A 24758-nucleotide genomic window follows, 5' to 3' on the forward strand; every position below is an offset into this window, starting at 1 on the left:
AGTATAAAACGAGCAAACCATTGTGCTTGATTTAACGTCGTAGGGTTTGGTCACTTTCGGTGAAGCAATCGGGGGCGGGCTATTAGATTGTTTAAAGTAAGTTTACAGTGACCGAGGGTTGACGACCCCTGGCTATTACGGGCCATTGTAATACTCATTGTTTTTATTAAGGGGTGTGTTATCGTAAGTATTATTTTGATAAATTTTATTAGAGAACCAATATAGATAAAGCTTTAGTTAGGTTTATGTACCACCGTCTTAGTTATATACGTGTTGTGTCGCATTTATTATTTCAGTGTGAAGATTAATTTTTTTAATGATGCCACAGTACCCGTTAAGCGTTGGTATTCTTGAAAACTAAGTAATGCCTCTATATCACATAATTTTCTTGTCTGTATCAGTCATATTTTTCAGCTCATAAAACTTATAATAAAAATTCTGTCCTGTACAAAATAGAATAAAATATTGGTAAATTACATACGTGTACGTTATCTTGACATCCGCAAAATTACGCAAAAGCTGTTTAGTATAGACAGACATTAATTTGACAGCGGCCCCTCCGAAATAACTTAATATACTCCGAGCGTACTAATATTCTATGTCAATTTGCCTTATGATATATGGTTACGCAGGATTAGGTACGATGTCAAGAAGTCATGGGTGATGTATTGTTGGCGGGAATAGCATTTTGCTGTAGATTACGTGTTTTTTTTTAGTACTAGCTTTTACTCGCGACCTCGTCCGCTTTTACTGATATATACGAGTACGAGTATGTACTGATCAAGATGAAAAGCCATATATATATATAGTACGTTTATACCAAATTTCATAGTGTTTGGTTAAGCCGTTAAGGCGCTATACGGTTACAGACAAATAAACACAATTTTGAATTTATAATAGATATTAATAAGGATTTAGTTTGTTTGTTTCTTATATCTTGGTGTTTTACTAATTCAATCAATTGACTTCAAATTTGGTATACTCTATGTATTCTGATATTTGACATAGAGAAGGGTATAGGCTACATTTTATCGTAGTTAATCAATATATTACAAATAAACAAAATAAATAATTATTTAATAACAATAATATTAAACTAAATTACCTATATTTGGTAAAACAAGTTTTATGAAAATATTAAATTCATACATTATCTTTAGAAATAAAAACCAAGTGCAAACACCAAAACTAATAAACTTTTGCTTTGAAAAAAAAAACATTGACTTCAATCTCAAAGAAATCAATATAGAACCAAATCAAAAGTAAACTTCATAATCACTTCAAAATTAATAGTGTAACATATATAACAAAAAAGATAGACAAATTAAGAATATCTTCCTTTTTAAATCGGTTAAATATTAAATTTAAACCAAGCAATCGGTATCAATTTACAGTTTAATTGGTCACGTAGTCTTTGTCAGGTGACTCGTGTCTAGACACAAACGTTTTTAAAGTTCTGCTCAAATAATACTTTTCACTCAAAATTCATTTTAAATTATTTCTACTTATTTTTATCTGAAGTAGTTCATACTGATCGATAACAGAAATTGCACTTTATTCTTTAAAAGATAAAATAAATTTAATTAGTGTTTTAAAAATAGAAATAAAAGACACGAATAGAGTATTTGTATTTTGTAATTTCATTCGATTCGCTGGAATATCTAAATAGTAGATTTCGATGTACAGACATTCTGTTTTCCACGGTTTCTCGACAGAATCCGATTCTAATGGCTTTTATGACGCATTCGGGACTTTTACACCTAAATAGATAAATAGCTTCTATTCTTAGAGTTGTCATTATTTTAGTTTTATTTTAATAAAAATTCATATTAAAAAAAAAGAGTTCTGATTACGGACTGAGAATAGTTTTTGCACGCAAATGTATTTAAAAATAATTATAATATAATACATTACGTTGTTTTTTTTCTTATATTATGATTTCATTTCTATGGAAATTCAATGGAATAATTATCGTTGTGTATTGATGATACTTTTAAAATAAAAATTATTAAAATATTAAAAAATATATTTTTTTTAGTTTACTAAAAAATCAATTGCTACGAATTTGTTTTCAGGACACCAATTTACAAACGATGCTTATTATTATTAAAGTTTAAATTTATTAAAATGTAATGCGAACTTCAGAAAAATTTTAGAGTAATTTTTTTATTATTAAAAATTAATACATGCCAATATTAATTCTTTATTATAAATTTTTTTTTATATCAACATTATCTTACAGTATCTTATTTTATTATTCATTAGGTCTCTATTTTGAAAATGATTTCGTATTGAGCAAAAACAAAAGCTATCTATTATTTTAGTACAATATCTGCTCCAGTGTTTTTTGTTCTGTCCAATTTTTATGACGGACCTCCCTTCATCTTAGAAGTGGCTGTCTTTAAGTGTACGCGTACGTGCCCCGACGCGCCGTACACCTGGGAATCGAACCCACAATACGCTACTAACGCCTTGACCCCCTATCTAACCCACCCCTACATACGTTCATTCAGTAATCAACCTCATCGCCCTATCTTTAAAGATCTGTTTGAAAAATACTGACAGTCTTGGACCGGTCAGTGATGATTGGTCAGCTGTGATAGCAAAAAGTCTTATCTCCTACATATTGCTATCAAAAATTTAGCCTTATTTCGTAGCATCAAGATTTAGAATACATTGAAAGTAAATACGAAAAAGAATTTTCTTGCAAATTGAAATAGGAGAGCAGTGGAAAAAAAGCCTAGAATCGAACCCTGGAATGGTCGTAAAAAGCTGGACGGCGACCGTGTCGCAGTAGTTACGGTTAATGTGTCCAGGGCAAATTGAGTTGTGCGAACTTGCGCCCCGGTTCGAAAATTAGCTTGCCCCTGGGAAAACTATAACTATTGTATAACAGAGGAGACAGAAATTTCATTACAGACGGATTAATTTTGAGAAAATCATAGAAATTACTCATTTAGGGCAAATATTTAATGAAATTTTTACATTTAAGTATAAAAATGTCTTTAAGAAATTTATATTTAATGAAATTAGAAAAATGCTAACTGTAATAATTGGTCAACGAAGGTAATACGATATCAAGTTAAACATAAAAACTCGTCCTGGGTATAATAATGTCAAGCAGAAATGATATACATGATTAGAAATTACCCTCCCAAGATAGTAGTATATACAATTTTATTATTATAAAACTAATAATGTTAATATTGTAATCATACAATTTTGTAGTAATGTTTGTAACTTAATTAAGCTTGACGGCTAAATTAATTTAAATTAATTAAGATACACATATGCACCATATTTTAAATAAACCACTAATAACTTATTATAACACATAACACCAAAAATAACTTATAGGATACTTTTAACCCTAATTCTTGCGTGCAAAACTGCGAGTTACAAGTAGTATGTAACTGTCGAATTAAGAACTTCAGCGACATACAAAACCGCATCTTAAAAATTCATGTGAAACTACGCCTTATTAATAATGAATCGATTTTATACCACAAAGGCATCTGTCATTCTATAATTGCACTTACATGTATTGTGAATGGATTATCTCAATAAATACAGGTAGCGGGAGATAAAACATGGTTAAACTGTCAACCGTCAGCACTGTCGGGTTATGCGTCGACACCTTTTGATTAACCCCTCAAATGCCCTATAACACGGGGGCCTATAATCTTCCTCACGGATCGTTTGTACCATGCATGGGAATTTTTGAGTATTTTCTGCTTCAATAGCGTTCTGTCTAAACATCTTTACAATGCGGTCTAAATGTAACGACAGTGTATAGTGAAAAAAGAAAAAAAAAATAGCGCGCATTTTATATCATTATTGATCGAAATGTTACAAATTAGGCGGTATTATTTAATTTTATATACCGTTTATTATAAGTAACTTCACTTGCAATAAAAATTTGTTAACATTGTATCATGATTTCAGTCATTAACTATTCAGTGCTGAACATAACTCTACCCTAGAGGAGTTTTGCCAGTGGTTGCCACGGTTGGCAGGCGGTTTGGCAACCTTAGTTAGGTTCTTAAGATGGTTTAAGAGAGATGCTGCTTATTTCTCGATCATTAAGTTCCTTTAGTTACTTCTTACGACACCCACAGAAAAGGAGTGGCCTGTGTCGGGACCTAACGGACATAGTATGGATTACTTAATAAAAATAGATCTGTTAATTTACAATGTCGATGGTTATTGTGCAACTAGGTACCATTTTACTTGCTTGAAGTTTACTCCTTTTCTTCCAAATCCATGTGATCCGATACGATATGTGGCTATTAAGCAAACAAAGCACAATAACTCGAAATCTCAAAATGAAATCATATATCAAACCATCTGGCCGGTACGGTATTAGTAAATTGAATCCATCTTTTATACAGAGACACATATGTCCAGTAGTGGGATGTTAGAGTTGTTTAGGAAGGAATGGCAGAGAAAGCAAATAATAACCTACAGCTTTTCGACTTTAAGGAGAGGGAGACTTTGTACAAAAGTCGATTGCTTGGGTACCTCTGTCCCATTCGTGTTTCAACCGTGAAGCAGTTGTGTTTGCATGGCTGTGTTTAGGTTTGAAGGGTGGAATATAGTGTTATTAATTTACTGGGTACAGAGGAATAACACCTGAGTCCTCAGGAATGGCAACGCATGGGGGGTATCATGGGCGAAACAGTATACTCTGTTGTGTCCGTGGTACTGCTCATATCTATAGGCGACGGTTACCACTTTCCATCAGGTGGGCCGTCAGCTTGTTTGCCATTCTAAGTTGTATAAAAAAAAATTAACTTCATTGACGATACTGGTTTAGTAATTTTCTTTTTTTACTTACGCGGATTCTATTATTATTATACATAATAAATATAATACAAGAATGTAATGAAAAAATTTCATTTCATAAAGTATAAGATATATAAGAATAAGAAAATTGAATTATACCAAAATTTACGACAAAAATAAACCACTTTTTACTACCCTAGATACAATAACAGCGCGGTCTACTGTGTGACAAATATGACGTGTTACATTGTCACTAAAGTGGTTCCGACGCCAAATGAGTACCACTTCAGTTGTATGGGGATATTTAATAGCGACAACAATATGCTTTTTGATCATTTTTGACGATTATTACACTTGAGGGGTTATAAGTAGGTATGTATTATACCGAAATATTCGTCAGTTGGAATAAGTTGCCAATAATAAAAAATGTCTTCGATACCGTCATAGGTTTAATATGAGCAAAGATTATATATGTGTACGAGAATAAATATAAAATGTTAGAAAAATTATCTAATCATGAATGAATATAAGGTATGATATATAAGATATGAATGAATGAATGAATTAGTATACTTTATTTGCATTATACAGTTTAGGACATAAGCAAGGTAATTAATAAATGTAACGATATATTTAGTTGTATAAATACAGTTCATCATTTCAGCCGTTAAATCTCTACTGCTAAACATAAGTCTTTCCCATAAGGGGAGTTTTGCAAGTAGTTGCTACGCTTGACAAGCATTGGTACTTATATATGTGTATACATAAGAATATATTATAATGATCATAGTAGTAGTCGTTCAAAGTACCATTGATTCTTGATGATTTTTCACTTCAATACAAATTGAACGAAATAAACCTGACATTTTTTTTTACTACTGTACTTATTTAGTCAAAGTAGAAGTATTGAAATTCGATATTTTTTAAATAATACGTAATATGATGATAGGAGAACTAAAAATAGTATATCTTGATGCTCCTACTAGAAGTAAACTTAACACAAGGTTACGAGAGTAATATTCTATTTCCATTAGAAGAAAATCTTTATAAAATATTAATAATATAATTGTGCAGCTATGTGTATTGTATTTCATTTGTAACAAAGAACTTTTAGAACTAGTTGTGACCTTGCATATCACTTATAGGATCAAACAAATTTGTAAATATCTTATGAAATTCTTATTTTGGGACAAACAATTGTCTCAGAATAGAAACTTAATGCGTAGAGATAAAAAATGTTGTAAAGAAAGTATTATTTGCAAATTTGAATGATCGTCAGGGTGGAAGGAAACCTAAAACGAACAAGATGCAATGTATGAAAGATGATATGATCAAAAAGGGAGTAAACACTGAGTTGACGGTAAATGGAGATGAATGAAAGAGAAAACATAATATTTTCTTACTTTTTACCCTTTATTCATATCTATTTATGATCTATATACTTAAAAAGGTATGGAAATGGAGCAAGAAAACGATAATGATGATATACCTTATGAGAAATTGAAAAATAGGAGATTAGAATGCAGGGTTGAATCACCAGTATCTTTTTAAATAAGGATTCTACCAGTGAAATGAAACATATTTCTCAAAGACACACAGGTTTAAAAACTACAAAAAATTTGCAGAAATCCTTACTAACTTAATAATTGGTCGCGCCATGTAGGTACTTAGTGTAGGAGGCTGAATATTTTTTAAATTTATAACTCTTTTATGAAACTCGTTCAATTTTACCGGTAGAACACTGCCATAAACTAATGTTTTAAATTTTACTTTAAACGTCTATTAACTTTATATCGATTAGTAAATAAAGCGTATTTCTCTTCTGAAAAGGCTGATGCATGACAATTCTTATCAGCAGGTTCACGGACGCCTTCACCGAATTGTAGGTATCAAGTCCATAAAACTTTTCAAAGAGAATTCACACCCTACGCTTAAGGGTCGGCTAGTTTTCTTTAAAAGTGCGGATATCTGAACCCTTGGAATTTAGTCAACCGTTCAGTCCCCTGAGCTTTAGAGGGCCCACGGTCACTTAGAAGGAAATTCAAATAAATTGACATATATATCTTGCATATTCGAATGTCTGAATTGTAATTTTACAGTTAATTTGATAGAAATTATTGATTGTTATCTATTTACTAATTTTTATTTTTGAAAAATTTTAGTTTTATTTATTTACTTTACTATTTAGTATAACGATATTTAACATGTCAAATGACACTTAAATCAGGCTCTATAACCATTTTCACTGTAATATTGTAATTAATAATCGCACTAATATTAAAAATGTGGAAGTTTGTAAACATATTTATATTTTGTTTTTCAATCATGAATTAGAAACAGCTTTGAATGAACATGACAGCCTGGTACATATGTCACTTTATGTTTATGCAAACAAAAGCACAGATTATATTATAGTTAGGAAATAATAATTGTAGGATTTTGCAAAATCCAATTGTTTAAATTTTGCTATTTTAATATGCATAATTAGAGAGCACACGAAGATAACAGAATTACCTGACAACAAATTCATGTCTAAATTTTAAACCTGTGAACACTTCGTTCATAAACCAAATAGTATAGTATCAACGAATAGTAATCTCGATCTATTAACTAAACGATCTAATGACGCGCCATCTTATTTATACGAAGGGCATTAAATAAATAAAAGCGAGGGGAGCGCCATATTTGACATAGGAAATGAAAATGTCATCAGCTTATTACGCCTTAGGATTATTGATATTACTTGTGATTATTTCCCGAGGTATTACAGTCGTAGATTACAATCAAACAGTGCATGATCGCCATTTTGTTCCTTATGAAATTATGCAAATACTTATTAACACTTTATTATTCCTGCAAAATTGAGACAAGGAACACCTGAAGTGAGAAGCAGGAACATAATGTACCTATATAATAATAAAACCTAAATAATAATAAAATAAATAAAAAAAAAATTAAAACGTTCATGCTCATTTTTTTACTTTATCCGAGCAGTAAGTACTTTATATTATTCTCAATTTCGTGTATAATATAGTATATGTTATATATGTGTAAGTATATTTGTTATTTATATATATTTATTCGTTTATATATGTAATTTTAATATGTATGTATATCAATAAATACTAGTACCGCATTCGAGTGTTCTGACACCTCTATGGTTGACTGGGAGAGAATGCTTTTAGCATTAAGTCTGCCATGTACACATACCTATATGTACTAATGAATAAATAAATAAAAATTAAAGTAAACCTTTCTCTCTAACTGCCCCTTACGAGCCTATATAAGTTTTATTCTCATTTAGTTGGCAGATAAGTTGAAACTTAAGCCATGGTTAAAGTAATGAAACTACTATTATACATTGGGGGGAAGGGATAGTTAGTAATGCGGACTACCAGTTCCATTGCTATCAGTATACCCTGTCAAGTCGACTTCTATGTAGTCCCCCCTTTGGAAACTATCGTGCTTAATTTCAGGTGTATTCATTACGAAGGGCTAATTGACCTGCCTTTTAATTCTCACCTATCATCCCTCACTGGTGCCCCACCAGCGTATATCGCTAGCGCAGACAGGGTTACCATTCCATTATAATCCATTATAAAACTATTATAAATTTGTAATACGAGTAAAAGGTTATGATATAATTGATCTACATATATGTACATTATAGGTACTAAGTAAGATAAAATAATGCTACAAAGGAAAATATCTGTAAGTTGATAGGAATAAAAATATGTAGTACTCACAAACACACTTCACAACCTTACTGTACGAATAACGATGATAATATAATATTATAAATATTTGAAATGAACACAATAGTAAATAACTAAATATACAAAAAGGCAAGTGACTAACATTTAAGAAGATATTCATTTCTATTAAATTTAAATTCACTTTACATTAGTACATCCTCTTTTATGCTATTTGTTATCAAAATAGTTATTTAGCTTATGCAATCGAATTTTGAACAGCGAATTCGTTCTGCTATATTTTTTCAATGTATGTAATTTGGAAATGTCAAAGGGTAACAAAAAATATATCTTATCATTGCTTTGAAAACGGTTGTGTGAAGAACGACCGTGTTAAAGTTGAGGTCACGAGCTGGTCACTTCTAATTTCAAATATAGAGGTTAGCTGAGATGCTAAGGAAATGGTGTGAAGGTAGTGTAGTTTGACTCCCATGATTTGATATTTGGAGTATTATGGTTTAAATAATTATTAATATCACCATACTTGAAAGAAATTTATAACAAACTGATTCATTATTTATATATTTTTATATCTCTTTCTTCTTTATACGTACAACCTACTGTCAAATTATTAATTATTAGCAAAATAAAAGTAATAATATATAAGAACAATTTTAGGAACTTTCGTAGTACCTTCTTTACTTATTTATGCAATTAACAAATTAATCCTTATTCCTTAAAGAATAAATTTAAAATATAGTAAATAAAGACGTCGCAGTATGTTTAAGATAAGTGGTAACCTTACTTCATTACATGGACCGTCAACTTTTTTTTTCATTCCAAGTTGCATAAAGAAACAATGTAAAAATAGATTTTCAAGTTCCATTTTCCAAGTATCAAGACCGTGCGTCCGTCGTAACCAGTTCGGAAATAATCAAAGGTCCGCGTCTCACGGGAGAGACATTTTACTAGCTCGCACCCCCAAGATGAAGCTAATATGACTCGGCGAATTTCCGAACGGGCTCGTGACGTCGTGGTGACGTGGGACGCTCGTAATCGTATACCTTAGTAATCTGCTGTTTAACTAGTTTAGGTTCCGTAACCTAAATATATTTTCTAAAAGGTATAGAGATCTATTATTATACTTAAATACATTTTACTATAGTGTTTATCTACAGTGATAATATACTTTTTACTACTGGGGTTTTCTTTTAATACCTTTTGGGGTTTTCTGTCATGGGTTAATTAAATAATTGCAAATTTTACAGAACACTACGCGTATTTAGAAATAATTCAAGTTATTCTTGTATCAATGTAAATTTGTGTCATTAATTGCTGTAGATAAAATAAGATTACGCGAATTCATTACTGCATGCTTCAATAAGGGATATTGTTACTTCCAACACTGAAAAATAACCAGACTTATTTTGTTTCACGTTGATTGACAGTTTTTTTTTTATTTAGACTTACTCTCTTGTTCATAAAAACGTCAAACCTCTCATAAATCTATTTTAGATAATGAAGTGTTTTGCCTCTTACTTTTGTGCTAAATTCGCAGTTTGGAAGAAAGTGAAGAAACACTGTAAAGGTTAAAATAGGTTTGTGGTTTTATTTTTTTACGAATAAAGGAGTTAAACTTTAACTTGTCTTTTTAAATATATGAACCTTCACTAATTTTAAAAATTTGGTAATTAGTAAAAGGTGAACAAAAACGAAAATAGAAAATGTTCAAAAATCTCTATTCTATTACAGAACCTACTTAATTCAGATTTTTTTCCCCAAATTTCAATGGATGATTCTACAAAAATTTTAACCTGGTATCACGTTAAGTGGTATTGCAGTTTAATATAACGTATCACGAGATGGATATTAAGTATAAAAATAAATAAATGCTAAATGTCCAGCCCCTGCCTTACATCCCGATGGGACGAACAATTTGCGAGCTGCCCAATTGCCGCTCTTTAGACATATCTACTATAATAACCGAGTCGAATACAATTTTCCTTTTAATAGGCACAATTGGGGACGATTGGGTATACTCGTATGTATTAAGAATCTACAATATACTGTACGTTTATAATTAATTACTAATTAGATAAATAAGAAATGTAATATATTTCAATTACAATTTCAGTAACCTGGTGACATCTATATGAGGAATGTGACTAGAGTCAACTTGTGGAGTTGCTTTACAACGAATGCGGGAACGTCATTAGGATCGGTCTGCTTCAGTAATGGAATAATGTCATGAAGACACTTCTTGCCTTTATAACTGATAAACTTGTACTTTACTATTAGAAATATCCTCTTCTTTAAAATCCAACTTACAAATCTGCAGGTTATTAACTTCATCCATCATATCGATGGCATGTTGGATAAATGCCAACAACTCCTTGAAACCCATAGCGAAAATTTTGTTTCATAACTTATGGCTGTGATTATATTATTATTTGATGTACTTGTTCCATTCTAAATCTTACTAATACTATTGAATCTAAAATAATCAGTTTATATACAAGGTGAAGTCAAAATAATATAAACATCCTTTAAAAGGAAAATATTCCAATGAAATTAATCAAAGGGGAAAAAATTATTGAAACTCCTTTAGAAATTGACGATGGTGGTATTAATGTCGCATAATTAGGAATGTTATTTTTATACGCGTATAACACAAAGATTTCTTTGTATTTCTATGTTATATTGCACCCCTAAAACTTCCCAAAGGGAAGCCATTCCACTTTTTACAAACAAAAAATGACCAATTTACTAGACGCGTCGATACGAGCATGAGTAATGGTGGTCCACCGCTTAGCAAATTGCTTGCCAAAATCGTTGCGAAACTGGAAAATTGTTTCGTTTATAAATGCAATAGTCCGGATTACTGAGGATAGCTTTCTGATGAATAAAACAGTGACGTGGGATTTTGCGGCCCCATGTGATAGCCGTTTGTAGAGGAGGATAAATGTTTTATATTAACATTATACAAAGGTACATGAATACAATTTTAGTAAATTTTTAAATAAAACCAAGAGAAGTTTACTATATTGAGACAATGAATTTAATAGTCTGAAGTTTAATTTTGATATTTCTTTATCAATATTGTAGATTAGAACTAAGAAAGAGAAACGAACCTTTTAGAACTAATCGCAGTTGCTATTCTTAATCTATGGTTAGAATCTATTTTAAAACGAGAAACGAACCCTTTCTTCACCGTGGGTTTTTTAAGAGGCGAAAAAGCGAACTTAATGATTGAAGAATGGGCAGCAATGTTCTTCTTAAAACCTCACCAAAGGCTAATTGCGGTTGGCAACCCGCCTGCCAAACGTGGCAACTACTGGCAAGATCAATTATGGGGAGGTGTATGTTTAGAAGTGAACAGTTGATATGATTAAAACGAAGCAAATAAATAACTATTGTTTATAAAACTGTTCTAGATAACATTAGTAAAATTATCACATTAAGTATGAATTAAGTCAGCAACGCGTGCGTAACATACCTGATGTTATAGGCGTCCATAGGCTACGGTAACCATCAGACGGGCCGTATGTTTGTTTGCCACCATAGTAGTATAAAAAATATGTTTTAATGAATATAACTTTTAATATCACGCGAACAAAGATATACATTTAAAAATTAAGTACAGGTGCATTATTTCCCTCCGTAAAAAAACACACTATTCTAGTAAACAATTAATATATCAAATGCTGTGAATTTCATATGAAAATAAGAAAAGTAAAACAAAGACTAAATATGTATTAATGACTATATAAGTAGATGTAAATAATGTTGTAAGGGATATTAAATATATGTCTAGGCAATGATAAAAATAATAAATAATATTTAAGTATGTATATATATCGTTTAGTTTCTAAGCAAATAAAACTAGTCCCGCCAAAATTAGCAATACAAAGAAACTTAGGGGCTGCATTCGTAGCCAATTGAAAGGAGAAGGAAATAATAGTTATTTGCAATAATCGGCTGAAGGGACGGCTGATTGCGCCCGGGGCGCGGGAGGGGAGTTTTTCCGCATTTTTGTCTATGGTGTGTTGCTGATTCACTATAATTCGTAGTCCTTTCATTAAAATGTAACATTTGATAAGGTTGCAATTTAGCGTCAAGCAGTACTTGCTTGTTTCTGTTTAAAGTATAATATGTAAAACAATTTAGTCATCAGGAATGACAATCCATCGACATCGCAGTATATTCATGGTGCTCTGTAGTTTTATTTTTTATACAACTTTGAATGGCAAACAAGCTGACGGCCCACCTGATGGAAAGTGGTAACCGTCGCCTATAGACATGAGCAGTACCATGGACATAACAGAGTATACTGTTTCGCGTTGCTACTCCTGAGGACTCAGGTGTTATTCCTCTGTACCCAGTAAATTCACGCCATATCCAACCCTTCAAACCGAAACACAGCCATGCAAACACAACTGCTTCACGGTTGAAACACGAATGGGACAGAGGTACCCAAGCAATCGACTTTTGTACAAAGTCTCCCTGTGGTAAAAGTAGTAGTAGTAGTCAATAGTCAGTTTCCATCAGGTGGATCTTGTTTGCCATTCAGCTTGATGGTCATTCCATATTAAATAAAAAAATTGTATAACTACTCCGGGCTTGTCATTTCCATAGTTAACAATAGGTGGTGTAAAATAGGTAATTTTGTTTTAAAACATATATTCACATAATAAAGAGTACTCATATAATGTAATAGAAAGAGACAGAGAATATTCACATCACATTCCAATACCAAAATACTGTTAAGATGCAGCCAACCCTTACACACCCCACATTACTGCAAATTCAACCGTAAAAGAAAGAATTAAAACAACTGGGGGTCAGTACAAAAGTCTATTGATGAGGTAAAGGGGAAATAATAGATCATTTTCGGGACACTTGTCCTCTAGTTAATACCGACTGGTCGGCTGTTGATCGATGCAGTCACCCTACATATGGACTAGTGGCATTTCCTATAGGAATGCCAATGGATATTTCGTATTAAATTGGGTTTCGATTCTAGCGAAGTATTTTGAATTTTCAAACCATTATTAGGATATAATAATACATAGATGATAATATATTATTTGTAACAATATATGTATGTCATTATATGATTAATATGAGTAAGTAATTCGAATGAATAGGATAAGCAAATTGAAGTGGCTGGTCACATAGCTCGAAGAACCGACAACCGATTGGGAAGAAAGGTGGCGTTGAGTGGCGACCGCGTACGGGTAAACGCAGTATAGGATGACCCCCCACTAGATGGAGTGACGACCTGAAATGCGTTGCAGGGAGTCAGTGGATGCAGATGGCTCAGGACCGTTCTTTATGGAAGTCTATGAGGCTTATGTCCAGTGTCCAGAGCAGTGGACGGATAATGGCTGAAATGATGATAATGATTTTCCTTGATTATTTCCATATAATAATAATAGAAGATAACTGGGCGAAATTGAATAAATTTTGATAAAATGATAGTCCACAATCTTGATAACTTGTTCGCCATTTTTCATTAATTAATTTAAAGTATTTATGGTTTTCAGTTATTATAGTCGAATAGTAATGGGTTATTAGTTATTAGTTGAAGTGTATTTTACAGATTTTGTATATATGATGCACGTATACGTAGTTATTATTTCATAATAAAAATATTACATTGATATTGTATTAATTAGCTACATTAACATTCAGCTAACATTATTTAGTGCAGTAGGTTATTCATAAAGTCCCTCAGTTGTACTGTTGTATCTGACTGTAAGTGGCTACACTGTATAATTAGATGATTAATGGATTACCTAACGGACTGTCATTGATTGATGATTCATATAATATAAATGTCTACCTGCAACCGATTGTACTGACTGCGTCTTTGGTCACAATTTGGTATTCCTCTATTTATATGGCATAGACAAAGCATGATATTATTATTACAAATAAGTAAATTTTATTGCGCAAAATACAGCGATTTACATCAAAATATACTGATCGGTTTGCCCAATGGTTGACTGGTACAGAACACCGTCCGGTGTTATTAAGTCCGCCAAATGTACATAGAGTTTTACTGTGCATTAAAGTTTAAATAAATAAATAAATAAAATAAGTATTCTCATATGTCGAGTACCGATTGTTAAACATAACATTAGTTTAAATAATTTGTATTTAAAACGTGAAGTTGTCTGGGTACAGGTAGATTATGTCTCGCAAAAAGCTATTTTTTAATTAATAAAGAAAAATAGAAGTTTTAATATTCACTAAATTGATAAGGGGCCAATACGGTAGTCAACTTAATAGATAGAGTTTTTTATAATACAGGGGGCAAACAAGCAAGTGGTTTATTTGATAGTAAGTGACTACTGCTGCCCATGAGCACCCGCAACCAGAGGTATTACAGGTGCGCTACCAGCCTTTTAAAGAGGAATATTCTTATTTCTTGAAGGTTATATATAATTACAAAAAAAAAATATTAAAATCATTTCATTAAATAGAACGTTTAAAGAATAAAATTCATACACAGTCTGTATTTTGTAATTAACTTTGTCTAAGAAACTAGAAATAAGTTTAAAAGTTAAGTTTATTCTTGCACTTTATATCTTATTATTGTTATCTGTGTATTATAACACTAATTGGTTGCATTTTATTTATGTAGTCCATGGAGATGGGACACTGGTGACTTGTAACACAGGTTCTTCTAAACCTACCGCAAGCACCAGTCTCTCACAAAATTGGTCCTCATATCAAATTGTACCTCAAGTTGTTACTTTATTCTACCTTTTGTGAAGATAAAATAAACTATACATTCATTCATTCTGAAGTGGTTGTGTAATTACGTAACCAAAAAAATTAGAAGAAACAAGAAAAATATATTGAAACAATGAGTAATGAAGTTAAAGAAATTTTGAGTACTATAAATTGTTGATATTACTTTATATTACAAAAACACCTGCAAGGAAAACTTCGATACTAACCGCAGACTTCGATTCGTCGTGTTTAAACGTCTCATTTTATTTTTTATTCCACTATAATGACAGGCAATGCTTTTGTAAATCGATATTACTGCTACTTTTTATGGGTAGACATTGTTTAGTTTTTTTTTGTTTAGTCATTTTCATGCATAAACTATATTTACAACAATGTAAGTATTTATAACCACTACGGAATGTGATCATGCCTGCCTAAAACCTGCTTATTAAAAAGATGTCTTATTACATTGATAATATGATATATTTTTAATAAGCAAGCACTACTGGTATTACAGTTGTGCATGTATTTATTTACAAATTCATTATAAATATTATAAAAAATATTGAAAATAATTAAGATTGTGTTCCAAAAAACACACAGATTTCAGTTGTAGCAAAACCACTTATTTCTATTTAAAAACTAAATTACTACAACGATTTTGATAAAATTTCTACGGGACTAATCTGTAAATATATCTTTTCAAATCAATAAATAATTTTTCGAATCGGTTTACAACTGACGAAGTTATGAGATAACAAACATAACAAAAGATACAACCGAATTGAAAAACTCCTCCTTTTTGAAGTCAGTTGTATATAAAAATAAAACACGTTCAAACAACTAGTGACATTTCGGTGAATCTATTTCCTTGTCCAATAATAAATTACTATTTTAGTAGTTTATTTAAAAAAGAAAATAATTTGGAAATTTAAATCTTGTTTATGTTGTTTATCAATGAATATCTTAAATTTTTTTTTGATAAGTATATAAAACGAGCTTACTGTCCTCTTGATAAAAAGTATTTAGTAAATTTTTATCTTGCTAAGTGGTCCCGCCATAGAATGGACCACCCCTTCCTTCCCGTGGGTGTTGTAATAGACTAAAGAAACTTAACGAAGGATGAGCAGCAGCGCCCCTCTTAAAACATCACCAAAGTCTACGGTTGCCAATCCACCTGCCAAGCGTGACAACTATTGGCAAAACTCCTTATGCGGGGGGGAGGCGGTTGTTAGTAATGTGAACTACAAGTCTCATTGTTAGCAATTTACCCTATCAGGTCAACCTCCACATGGTCCCCCCTGGAAACCATTATGTTGAATTCTAGGTGTATTCATCACTATGGGCTAACTGACCTGCCTTTTCATTCTCACTGCTACGTCTCCAGCGTATACCGCTGGCACAAGCGAGGTTACCATTCCATTATCATTCATTAAAAAAAAACTTTCTTTATGCGGAAGGCTTATGTTCAACAGTGGACAGTTATAATAAAAAAATGTCCTCTGTAATGTTCATAGTATTCCTCATTATCTTAGTATTATGACAAGGGAAACCAATGCTTAGTTAGGGAACATTAATGAGTTGTAATGAATCGACCTTGATATATTTTTTTATTATTTTTACGTTTGTCGTTGTAGTGGATATTAAATTTTTTAACTTGTGTTTAATTTTTTTATGTCAGCGCAAAGAGATTTAGCTTTCAATGTTTAACGTATAATATATATTTTACATTATGCCGAATCTATCTGTCTGTCCATTCCATGAGCGTAAAAACTCCAATGGGTAGAGGGCGCGACGAATTACAGTGACTCAGCAGTTGGAAGCTGAATGAGGTCGGCTGTTGTATACAGGCTGTGGTCAATAAGAAATAAATGCTCAGAAATATTTATTTGTTACACAATTTTGAATACATAATTGTTTAAAAAAGAATATTTTATATATATTTTCCACGTAGGTATATACGATATTATTTCAAGGCATATAGACTTGAGGACTTTCAATGTGTTTAGTTAATATTTCAGTGTAAGTAGTAAATACATAGTCAATAGAATTAATACTTAATTCTATGACAGATTACTTTACATATTAATAAAAAAATAACTATTAATATATATAAAATAAATAGAAAAGTATACAATAGGTATATGAAATAATATCAAGATATGTACGTGTTCAATATTTCTTTAAATTTAGGTTCATAGTACGCTCATAGATGTCTATTATCTCATATTATATTATATCGATTCATAAAATATAATTAAACAGAGCACCCTGTAAACCTATCGATAAAAAATAACAAGACAAATTGTAATAGATCCATATATTCAAAGAAGGGCCCGGCTATCATTTCTCAGCTTCCGATAGCTTTAATTTGCTGTCCGGCAAACGTTAAAAACCGTTATTGCAATCATTTAGAGTTTAGAATCATATAATACGCTTTTTTTAAATAGCAAATAAGCATATTTTTAAAACGGTCAATCCCAATCGGTCATTCCGTTGATATTTAGTTGTAATATAACCCGGATATTGATTGATATTGTGTTTTTTGCTAACGCTCACTTTATGTGCTGGTGTAACTAGGGCGGGATGAAGTGTAGTATTGTAACAGTTATTGCTTTTTATAAAAAGGCAATTCGAAGGTTGATGGCATTTCGTCAACAACTATTGAATGATTAATGATATTGGCAAATAAAATGAGTATTTTTAGACATAGGTAATCACATAGGTATCCAACATCGAGTGTTTGCGCGAATGATTTCATGAAACCAGTTCATAAATACATAAGTATTTTAAGTTACTGGAATATAAATTATATGCAGGGGAATAGAACGCAGAGAGAAAATATACTAATACTTTCTATTTTAATATAAAAAGGTATTACTTTGCAACTGGTGTAGTACATAATTCAAAAGGTACAGTAAAGCGGCCAGATACAATTAATTATATTCAATATTATAACCTATCATGAGAAATTAGTAATTTCGATGCAAAAAAAACAATAAAATATTAGTTTTAAGTATAGAGTAAATGTTTACAATTAAAAATAATCCTCAAAATCGGATCACAGTTGACGATGATATCTTGTAACATATACCCACCTAACTAAATACATAAAAACACAGTCGATTTGAGAACAACCTTTTTTTAACCGATTAAAAAACGACTCCAGATCATAGTGTAAAGTAGTGCTCTTCTTTTTAAAAGTTTTTTTTTTTTTTAATTGATAGATTTCTCACAAAATAAGATCATCTTACTAATCCTTTACGCGCACCGTTGGTTCTTAACTGCTCCTATTTGTATATGTCATACGATACTATATGTAGTAGGTACCTTCCCCCTATGTACGACATTTTTTTTATTTTGGATTAAACAAAATTTAAAAATGTAATATATATAAAAGATTGGCACTACTTTTTGTTTACTCCTTTCATAAAGGACGATTCAATAGACATTAAATATTTTAACAATTTTAATTTAAGCAATAAAATTCTATTCTATTCTAATAAGGATTGGTTTGATTTCGCTTTTTATATGATCTCTTCATTTTAAAAATTTTAGATGGGTATTTATATTAATTTGAAATAATAGCTCAACTGATTATCGTATTTGACATGCATGCACTATTTGCAATGGAGAATGACATGGAACAATTATTCCAGTCATGCGGACGTATTCGTAGATGCAATTTATTTTTATATAAATTAATATAACTAACGCAAAATTTATATGATAACTTATTAATTTCAAGTACCTACACTCTTACCTAACTTTCACATCACATTAACCACTCTAAGAATTAGCAATAAGTCAAAAACTTGTTATTGAATAACGTTAAAAAAATAACATGTTATTCCCATTACAGCTCTAATTGCGGTTGCATCTTACTAAAGTCGATGCCACAGTGGTGTTTTTTTCGAGACGACTGTGGTTAGGGAACCGTTTTTTGCTCGCTCAGGTGCAACGATTGAATTCTACTTTTATTCACGTAAATATCAGGGATTTTGTTACTGTTTAATGGTGTCGGTAGTTTTATTATTCGATTATCTTGTGGAGATATTTATCGTGGATTAGATTTTGTAAATTGTGGGCACTTAGTGACACTACTTAAAAATGCACGAACTTAAATCTAGGTACTCGTGTTATTAACACGAATATGGTCAATTATATTCACATATTTATTGTAGGAAAGGTTATATCTTAAATTGATGTAAATACTTAGAAAGAAAGAAAGAAAACATTTATTGCCAACAACAGAAAAAGTTACATAAATTATCAATAGGAAAAAAAAAACTTTACACTTGTTATTGTCGACGTGGCCATCACTCAGCATGTGCTATATATATATATATATATATATATATATATTGAGATAAGGAATTAATATGTTTGATAAGTATTTGATAATAGTAGTTCCATAGAATCATACCAATTGTCTAGCTCTCAGGATAGTTCTTCCAGCTATCCATAATAACAAATTTAGGAGATTCGTTTTCTAAAGTGTTTGTACGTAAATCAATGTGCTTGCTTGCCACTGTGATTAGTATCTTCAGTCCACTATTTAATTAGTACGCATAAAAGCCTATTTTTAAATATTCTATAGTATTGAATATTTATATATTTTTTTTTACTTTTGATTGAACCGTCATTTTCACACTTATGATATTTATAAGCAGGAATTCAAAATCAAGATTTTATTTATTTACAAATTATAGAAACTAATCCAAATGCTATCTAATCCAAATGTTTTTATACACCTGGTATACAAAGTTGGCTATTGTATAATATAATATCTGTTACGATCCAAAAATTAAACAATACAGAAATCCCTTGGACGGTATTGTAGAGATACTATACGTATTATGTTATTTAGTAACGCTCTTTATTTTTCGATCAAAATATTTTAGAACACGGATGTGGGCTTTTTTGTTTTGAATTTTCGATCGACTTTTTGGTCGCTTAGAAATTTTGATTAAGTGTGAAAGGATTCTTGTTTCTTGCGATTGAGTCAAGAGATTTTTTGTATCGAGCATGGCATAAGGAAAAGAAAATATTAACAGATGCAGCTACTTTAGTTAATGAACTAGGTAGAGCAACACAGGTTAATATAATATTTAAATAGGTAGGTATATAAATTTATTTATAATACTGAATAGTGAATACATATTTAATTTTCATAATAGCATTTTGTTGCATTAGCTCGTTATTTGGTATAAGGTTTTTGTTTTTTTATACCACTGAGGTGGCAAACAAGCATACGGCCCACCTGATAGTAAGCGGTTACCGTAGCCTATGAACGCCTGCAATACCAGAGGCATTAAGCGCGCGTTGCCGACCCTGAAGAAACCTCTTTACCCCCCTTTTGAAAAACTCCATGCTGTAGTCTCTCGGGAAAACCTATAGTCTAAAGACTAGAGGGTGACTAAAGTCGTACGCATGGGTACCTCTGTCCCAATTGTATTTCTGCCATGAAGTAGTTCTACTTGAATGTGTTACGGTTTTAATGGCAGTCGGTGGGATATGGTAGTGAAATTATAGTGTATGGAGGTATAAGAACAGTTCTCAGAAATGGCAACGTATGAAGGATACCATGGGTATAATATTATATTCTGTAATGTCCATGGTCCTGTTTATGTTTAGATATAAGCGACAGTTAGCGCTTTCCATCAGGCGGACCGTCAGTATGTTTGTCATTCTAAGTTCATAAAAAATACATATGTATGAACACAAATATTATAAGACAATAATCAAGTGTTTGTTTGTTTATTACCTTATAGAACCTTAACAGCTCAACCAATCACTATGAAATTCAATATACACGTACTATATGAGATGGAGAAAGATATAAGATCTTATCCTAATAATGCGGACGAAGTAGTAAGTAAAAGCTAGTAATATACAAAGTATTAATTATGGGAAAGTACCAAGACTAGGAGGTGGGAGTATAAAAGATCTCAATGCGTCGAAGTACGAAAGATTGTGATCTGACCCCACGCGAAATAATTAACAGGTAGGGGTATATATTTTTAGTCTATTTATTTCAAATCTAGATACCCAGATATATGTATACGATACACGGCTTAGTAATAGGGATTTTCAGCCCCAATGCTAGCAATATATCCCGTCAGGCCAGTCCTCTTAGAAACAATAACAAAAGTGAATTCGTCACAATTGGCAATCACGATAGGGTAATTGACCTTCCATCCTCACCTATCATCCCTCACTGGTGTTCCGCCAGTATATACCAATAACATAGGTGGTTAATACATCATTTTCACCACTTTGAAAAAAAAAACTATATAAAGACACCTTGCAAAATTGTTGAAATTTTCGTACATTACGAGTACAATCTCCATTCAAGGTTCACTAGTAATGCAGGCGATTCAAGTTTATGGTTACGGTGTAATATAACGCAACGCGGTATACACCAGTCAATGAAATAACCGGACTTTGATGTTACGCGGCCTGTGCCGTAGGTAGATGGGGCGCAATCAATTTTGATCTTTTATAACATACGCGTAAATATTGTAACAATTTTTTTAAAATATATTTCTCGTTTAAAATTCATAGAATAAATATTTATAAAATTACATATTATTTTGTATTCGAAACAATTTTGTACACTGCTGTATTCGAAACAATTTTTTGGTATCACTTTTGTAGTTGCTTCGTTTTAACCTATTAAATATTATATCTGTGTCTTTTATATTTTTATATCTATGAGTGTTATTTATATTTTTTTTAATGATTTATACTACACCAAGCCTTTGTTTTTCAAATATACTTAGTAATTCTTAATTACAGTTAGATGGCTATCCGCGTACATCTCCATTTTCAACTAAAGAATACACAAAATTGATTCAGTTAAAATCAACGTTACAAAAAATTGGTCTAGTTAGTCTAATGATATATTCACAATCCAATTAACTTTTGACATATACTTGATAACAAGTAGGTATTCTTGTTCGCATTTAACAGTACAATCCGTATATCTCATTACGACAATGCGACCGCTTCTGGGAAAACGACAAATTACGAAGGTGAACTTGATGTAATGATATCTCATACAGAAATATTGTCTTGTTTAAATTATAGAGTTGAGTCAGATTTAGATATGTTCTGAACATTTTTTGGATTTATGAGCTTTTAGTTAAGTAAATTAGTAACGTTCGTTAGGTAGCATTAAACTTTTTTTGTTGAAAGCTTTATAACTATTATTATATATTTAACCATAGTTCATTGCTTATTGTTAACTGTTTGAATAGATAGTTATAATAAATAAGATGTAGATAATTTTGAGGAATTAATTTAAGCTTATTGTAATATTTATCATGATTCTACCTATTGTTAACCGACTTTTGAAAGGAGGTGATTTGAAATATATTTTTAAAAGAACATTTTTAGCGATATCTTTACTTACTGTGTATTGATTTTTTTATCAAAAGTGTTTCAATAATTTTATTAAATTTGAAAACAGTTTCCTCTTTGGGGCTACAAAGTATTATTTTTATTTAATTATATATAACAACAGGTCTATGGTCGCATTTTAAAAATTCTATTTTTAATTGAAAATATTTTCAGAATAGTTTAGTAGAATTGGAGTAAGGCTTTTAAATAGTAAATATTTTGGATAAAATTCCATTAAATTAAATTAAAAGAGGGAAAATTAAATACAGAGTCACTTCTTTATATTCGTTGAACAAGAACGTAGTTGGGCGTAAAGCTAAACAGTCACGATGTGATATCATCTTAATATTCGTTTGTAACTTGTCTCGTCCACGCCTGTATTTTTTTTTATTTATGCCCACGTTTTTTTATTTAAGTATATTATGGATATATTGTTTTTTTTTTCAATTACATAATACTTAATTTATGTTATTTATTTTATTATGTTTGAGCTAAACTTAAATTTTTAAATGCCTTTTAAAGAAAAGATTTAACTTTTTTTTTAATATGCAATTTCTTTAATCTATAATATCAAAAATCTAATTGAATTAATAAATCCAGTTTATCCATAAAACAATTTGAGAGAGGAAATAAAATAACGAGATAGAGTTGTAAGTAAGATAAGTAGGTGCCTGTATCAAGTAAGTGGACGACCACATAGCTTATTAGGATTTCTTTGTAGAAATCATATTAAGAATAGAACATTATTACTTCCTGTACACCTTTTGTCAAATATATGACACAATTTATCTCAACATACTTATGCTAGAGTATAAAATATAATAACGCTAGGAACCAGTATAACAATGTCATTGAGATAAGAATCAGGAAATTCAGCGTTTTACAAACGTAAGTACATTCAAAACTTTATTATCTTGTTTTTATTTCATTAAAGATGGCTCGGGTATTAGTAAAAAATTTTACTTACTTATACTGGTCTTGTACGAAATATAAAATTGTAATAGGTACATAATAATCTTCAACAACAACATTTATTTGTAAGGTATTTTAAAATCTAATAAGCGATATTGAAAGAAGCACACAAACAATAAAAATGCAAAACAATAGAAAGCAATCAAAGTAAATAATTTATTAGCTTCTATCAACTTATTAACGAGTTATCAATAAATATTCAAACATAGAAGAAAATAATTATAATAAATTGAGTAGATAAATACTAGGAATAGAAGTTGTTAGAAGCTTTTGAAAAAAAATAATAACTAAAAATAAAAAATATAAAGAAAAATGAAACGTGCCCAGGTTCGAGATGCGATTGGTTGGATGCTTGTTGCTGCCGACAGATATCCGGGCTTGTCTGTACGAACCAGGAATGGGTGAAAGCCGGGTTTAGCCCTGGATTGAGGCCCGGCCCCGGCCCCGGCAGGCCCATCACTCCAGGTAGCCCGCCAGGCCGTTGGTGATGATGAAAACCAGCGGAAGCCACCGCGTAGTCCATAGCTACCGCTTGATACGGCAACATTGTCACTTAACCACTTTTACTTAATTTAGTCTAATGTGATAGTTTCACACAAAAGTTCCCGCGCTTTTGAACACGACATTTTGAATGTTATGAACGATCAAAACTGTTCGTTCCAGATTATTATTTATAGTCACAGTTCCATTTTCAAATTATGTTAGAAAATAAACACAATCACTATTTTATGTTTTTTTTTTTATAGTCAGCTGTTTATAATAAGTGTGATGCTTTTCACAGTTCTGGAAACTTACATCGAATATTTTTGTTTAGTCCGATTTGTCACTGAAACTTCGCACGTCACGACGCACCGGGCCGGGGCGCCGTTTCATGACATCGCCAACGTTTCCAGTCATCAAACAAACACCCGTTCTATTTTCGTGGTGATCATTTGCCAGGCTAGCTATTCACAGGGGAAAAGTCACGCACAGCCACCCACTTAATAAATATTCTGGGCATATATCCGTTTTTACGCGGACGTGACTGGCGGGATACTGTCCGCTTTTCACGTACGGAACGCGCGGCCGATTATCGAAAACAGTTGCACGCGTCCCCCTCCTATGGCCTCGAACGTGCAACTGAAACCAGGCACGCGCGCCAAACGCGACTCTATCACACTCAGC

At 31.4% G+C, this 24758-nt stretch overlaps 1 protein-coding gene across 3 annotated transcripts in view; it reads right to left on the reverse strand.

Annotated features, from left to right (window-relative positions):
• Window positions 1-24758, reverse strand: part of LOC113520294 (protein trachealess) — a 226776-nt gene that overhangs the window by 61375 nt on the left and 140643 nt on the right. The window contains exon 1 of one of the 3 annotated variants that reach the window (XM_026905584.3): window positions 23918-24726. The exons of the other annotated variants lie outside the window; for them this stretch is intronic. Within the exon in view, the coding sequence (XP_026761385.1) occupies window positions 23918-24141 (224 nt within the window). The 5' untranslated portion in view covers window positions 24142-24726. Of the gene's footprint in view, window positions 1-23917; window positions 24727-24758 lie in introns of those variants that run through there. 3 annotated transcript variants of the gene reach the window in all.

Source organism: Galleria mellonella, unplaced genomic scaffold, assembly GCF_026898425.1.
Source record: "Galleria mellonella isolate WM207_F2 unplaced genomic scaffold, CSIRO_AGI_GalMel_v1 utg40, whole genome shotgun sequence".
NCBI lineage: Eukaryota > Metazoa > Arthropoda > Insecta > Lepidoptera > Pyralidae > Galleria > Galleria mellonella.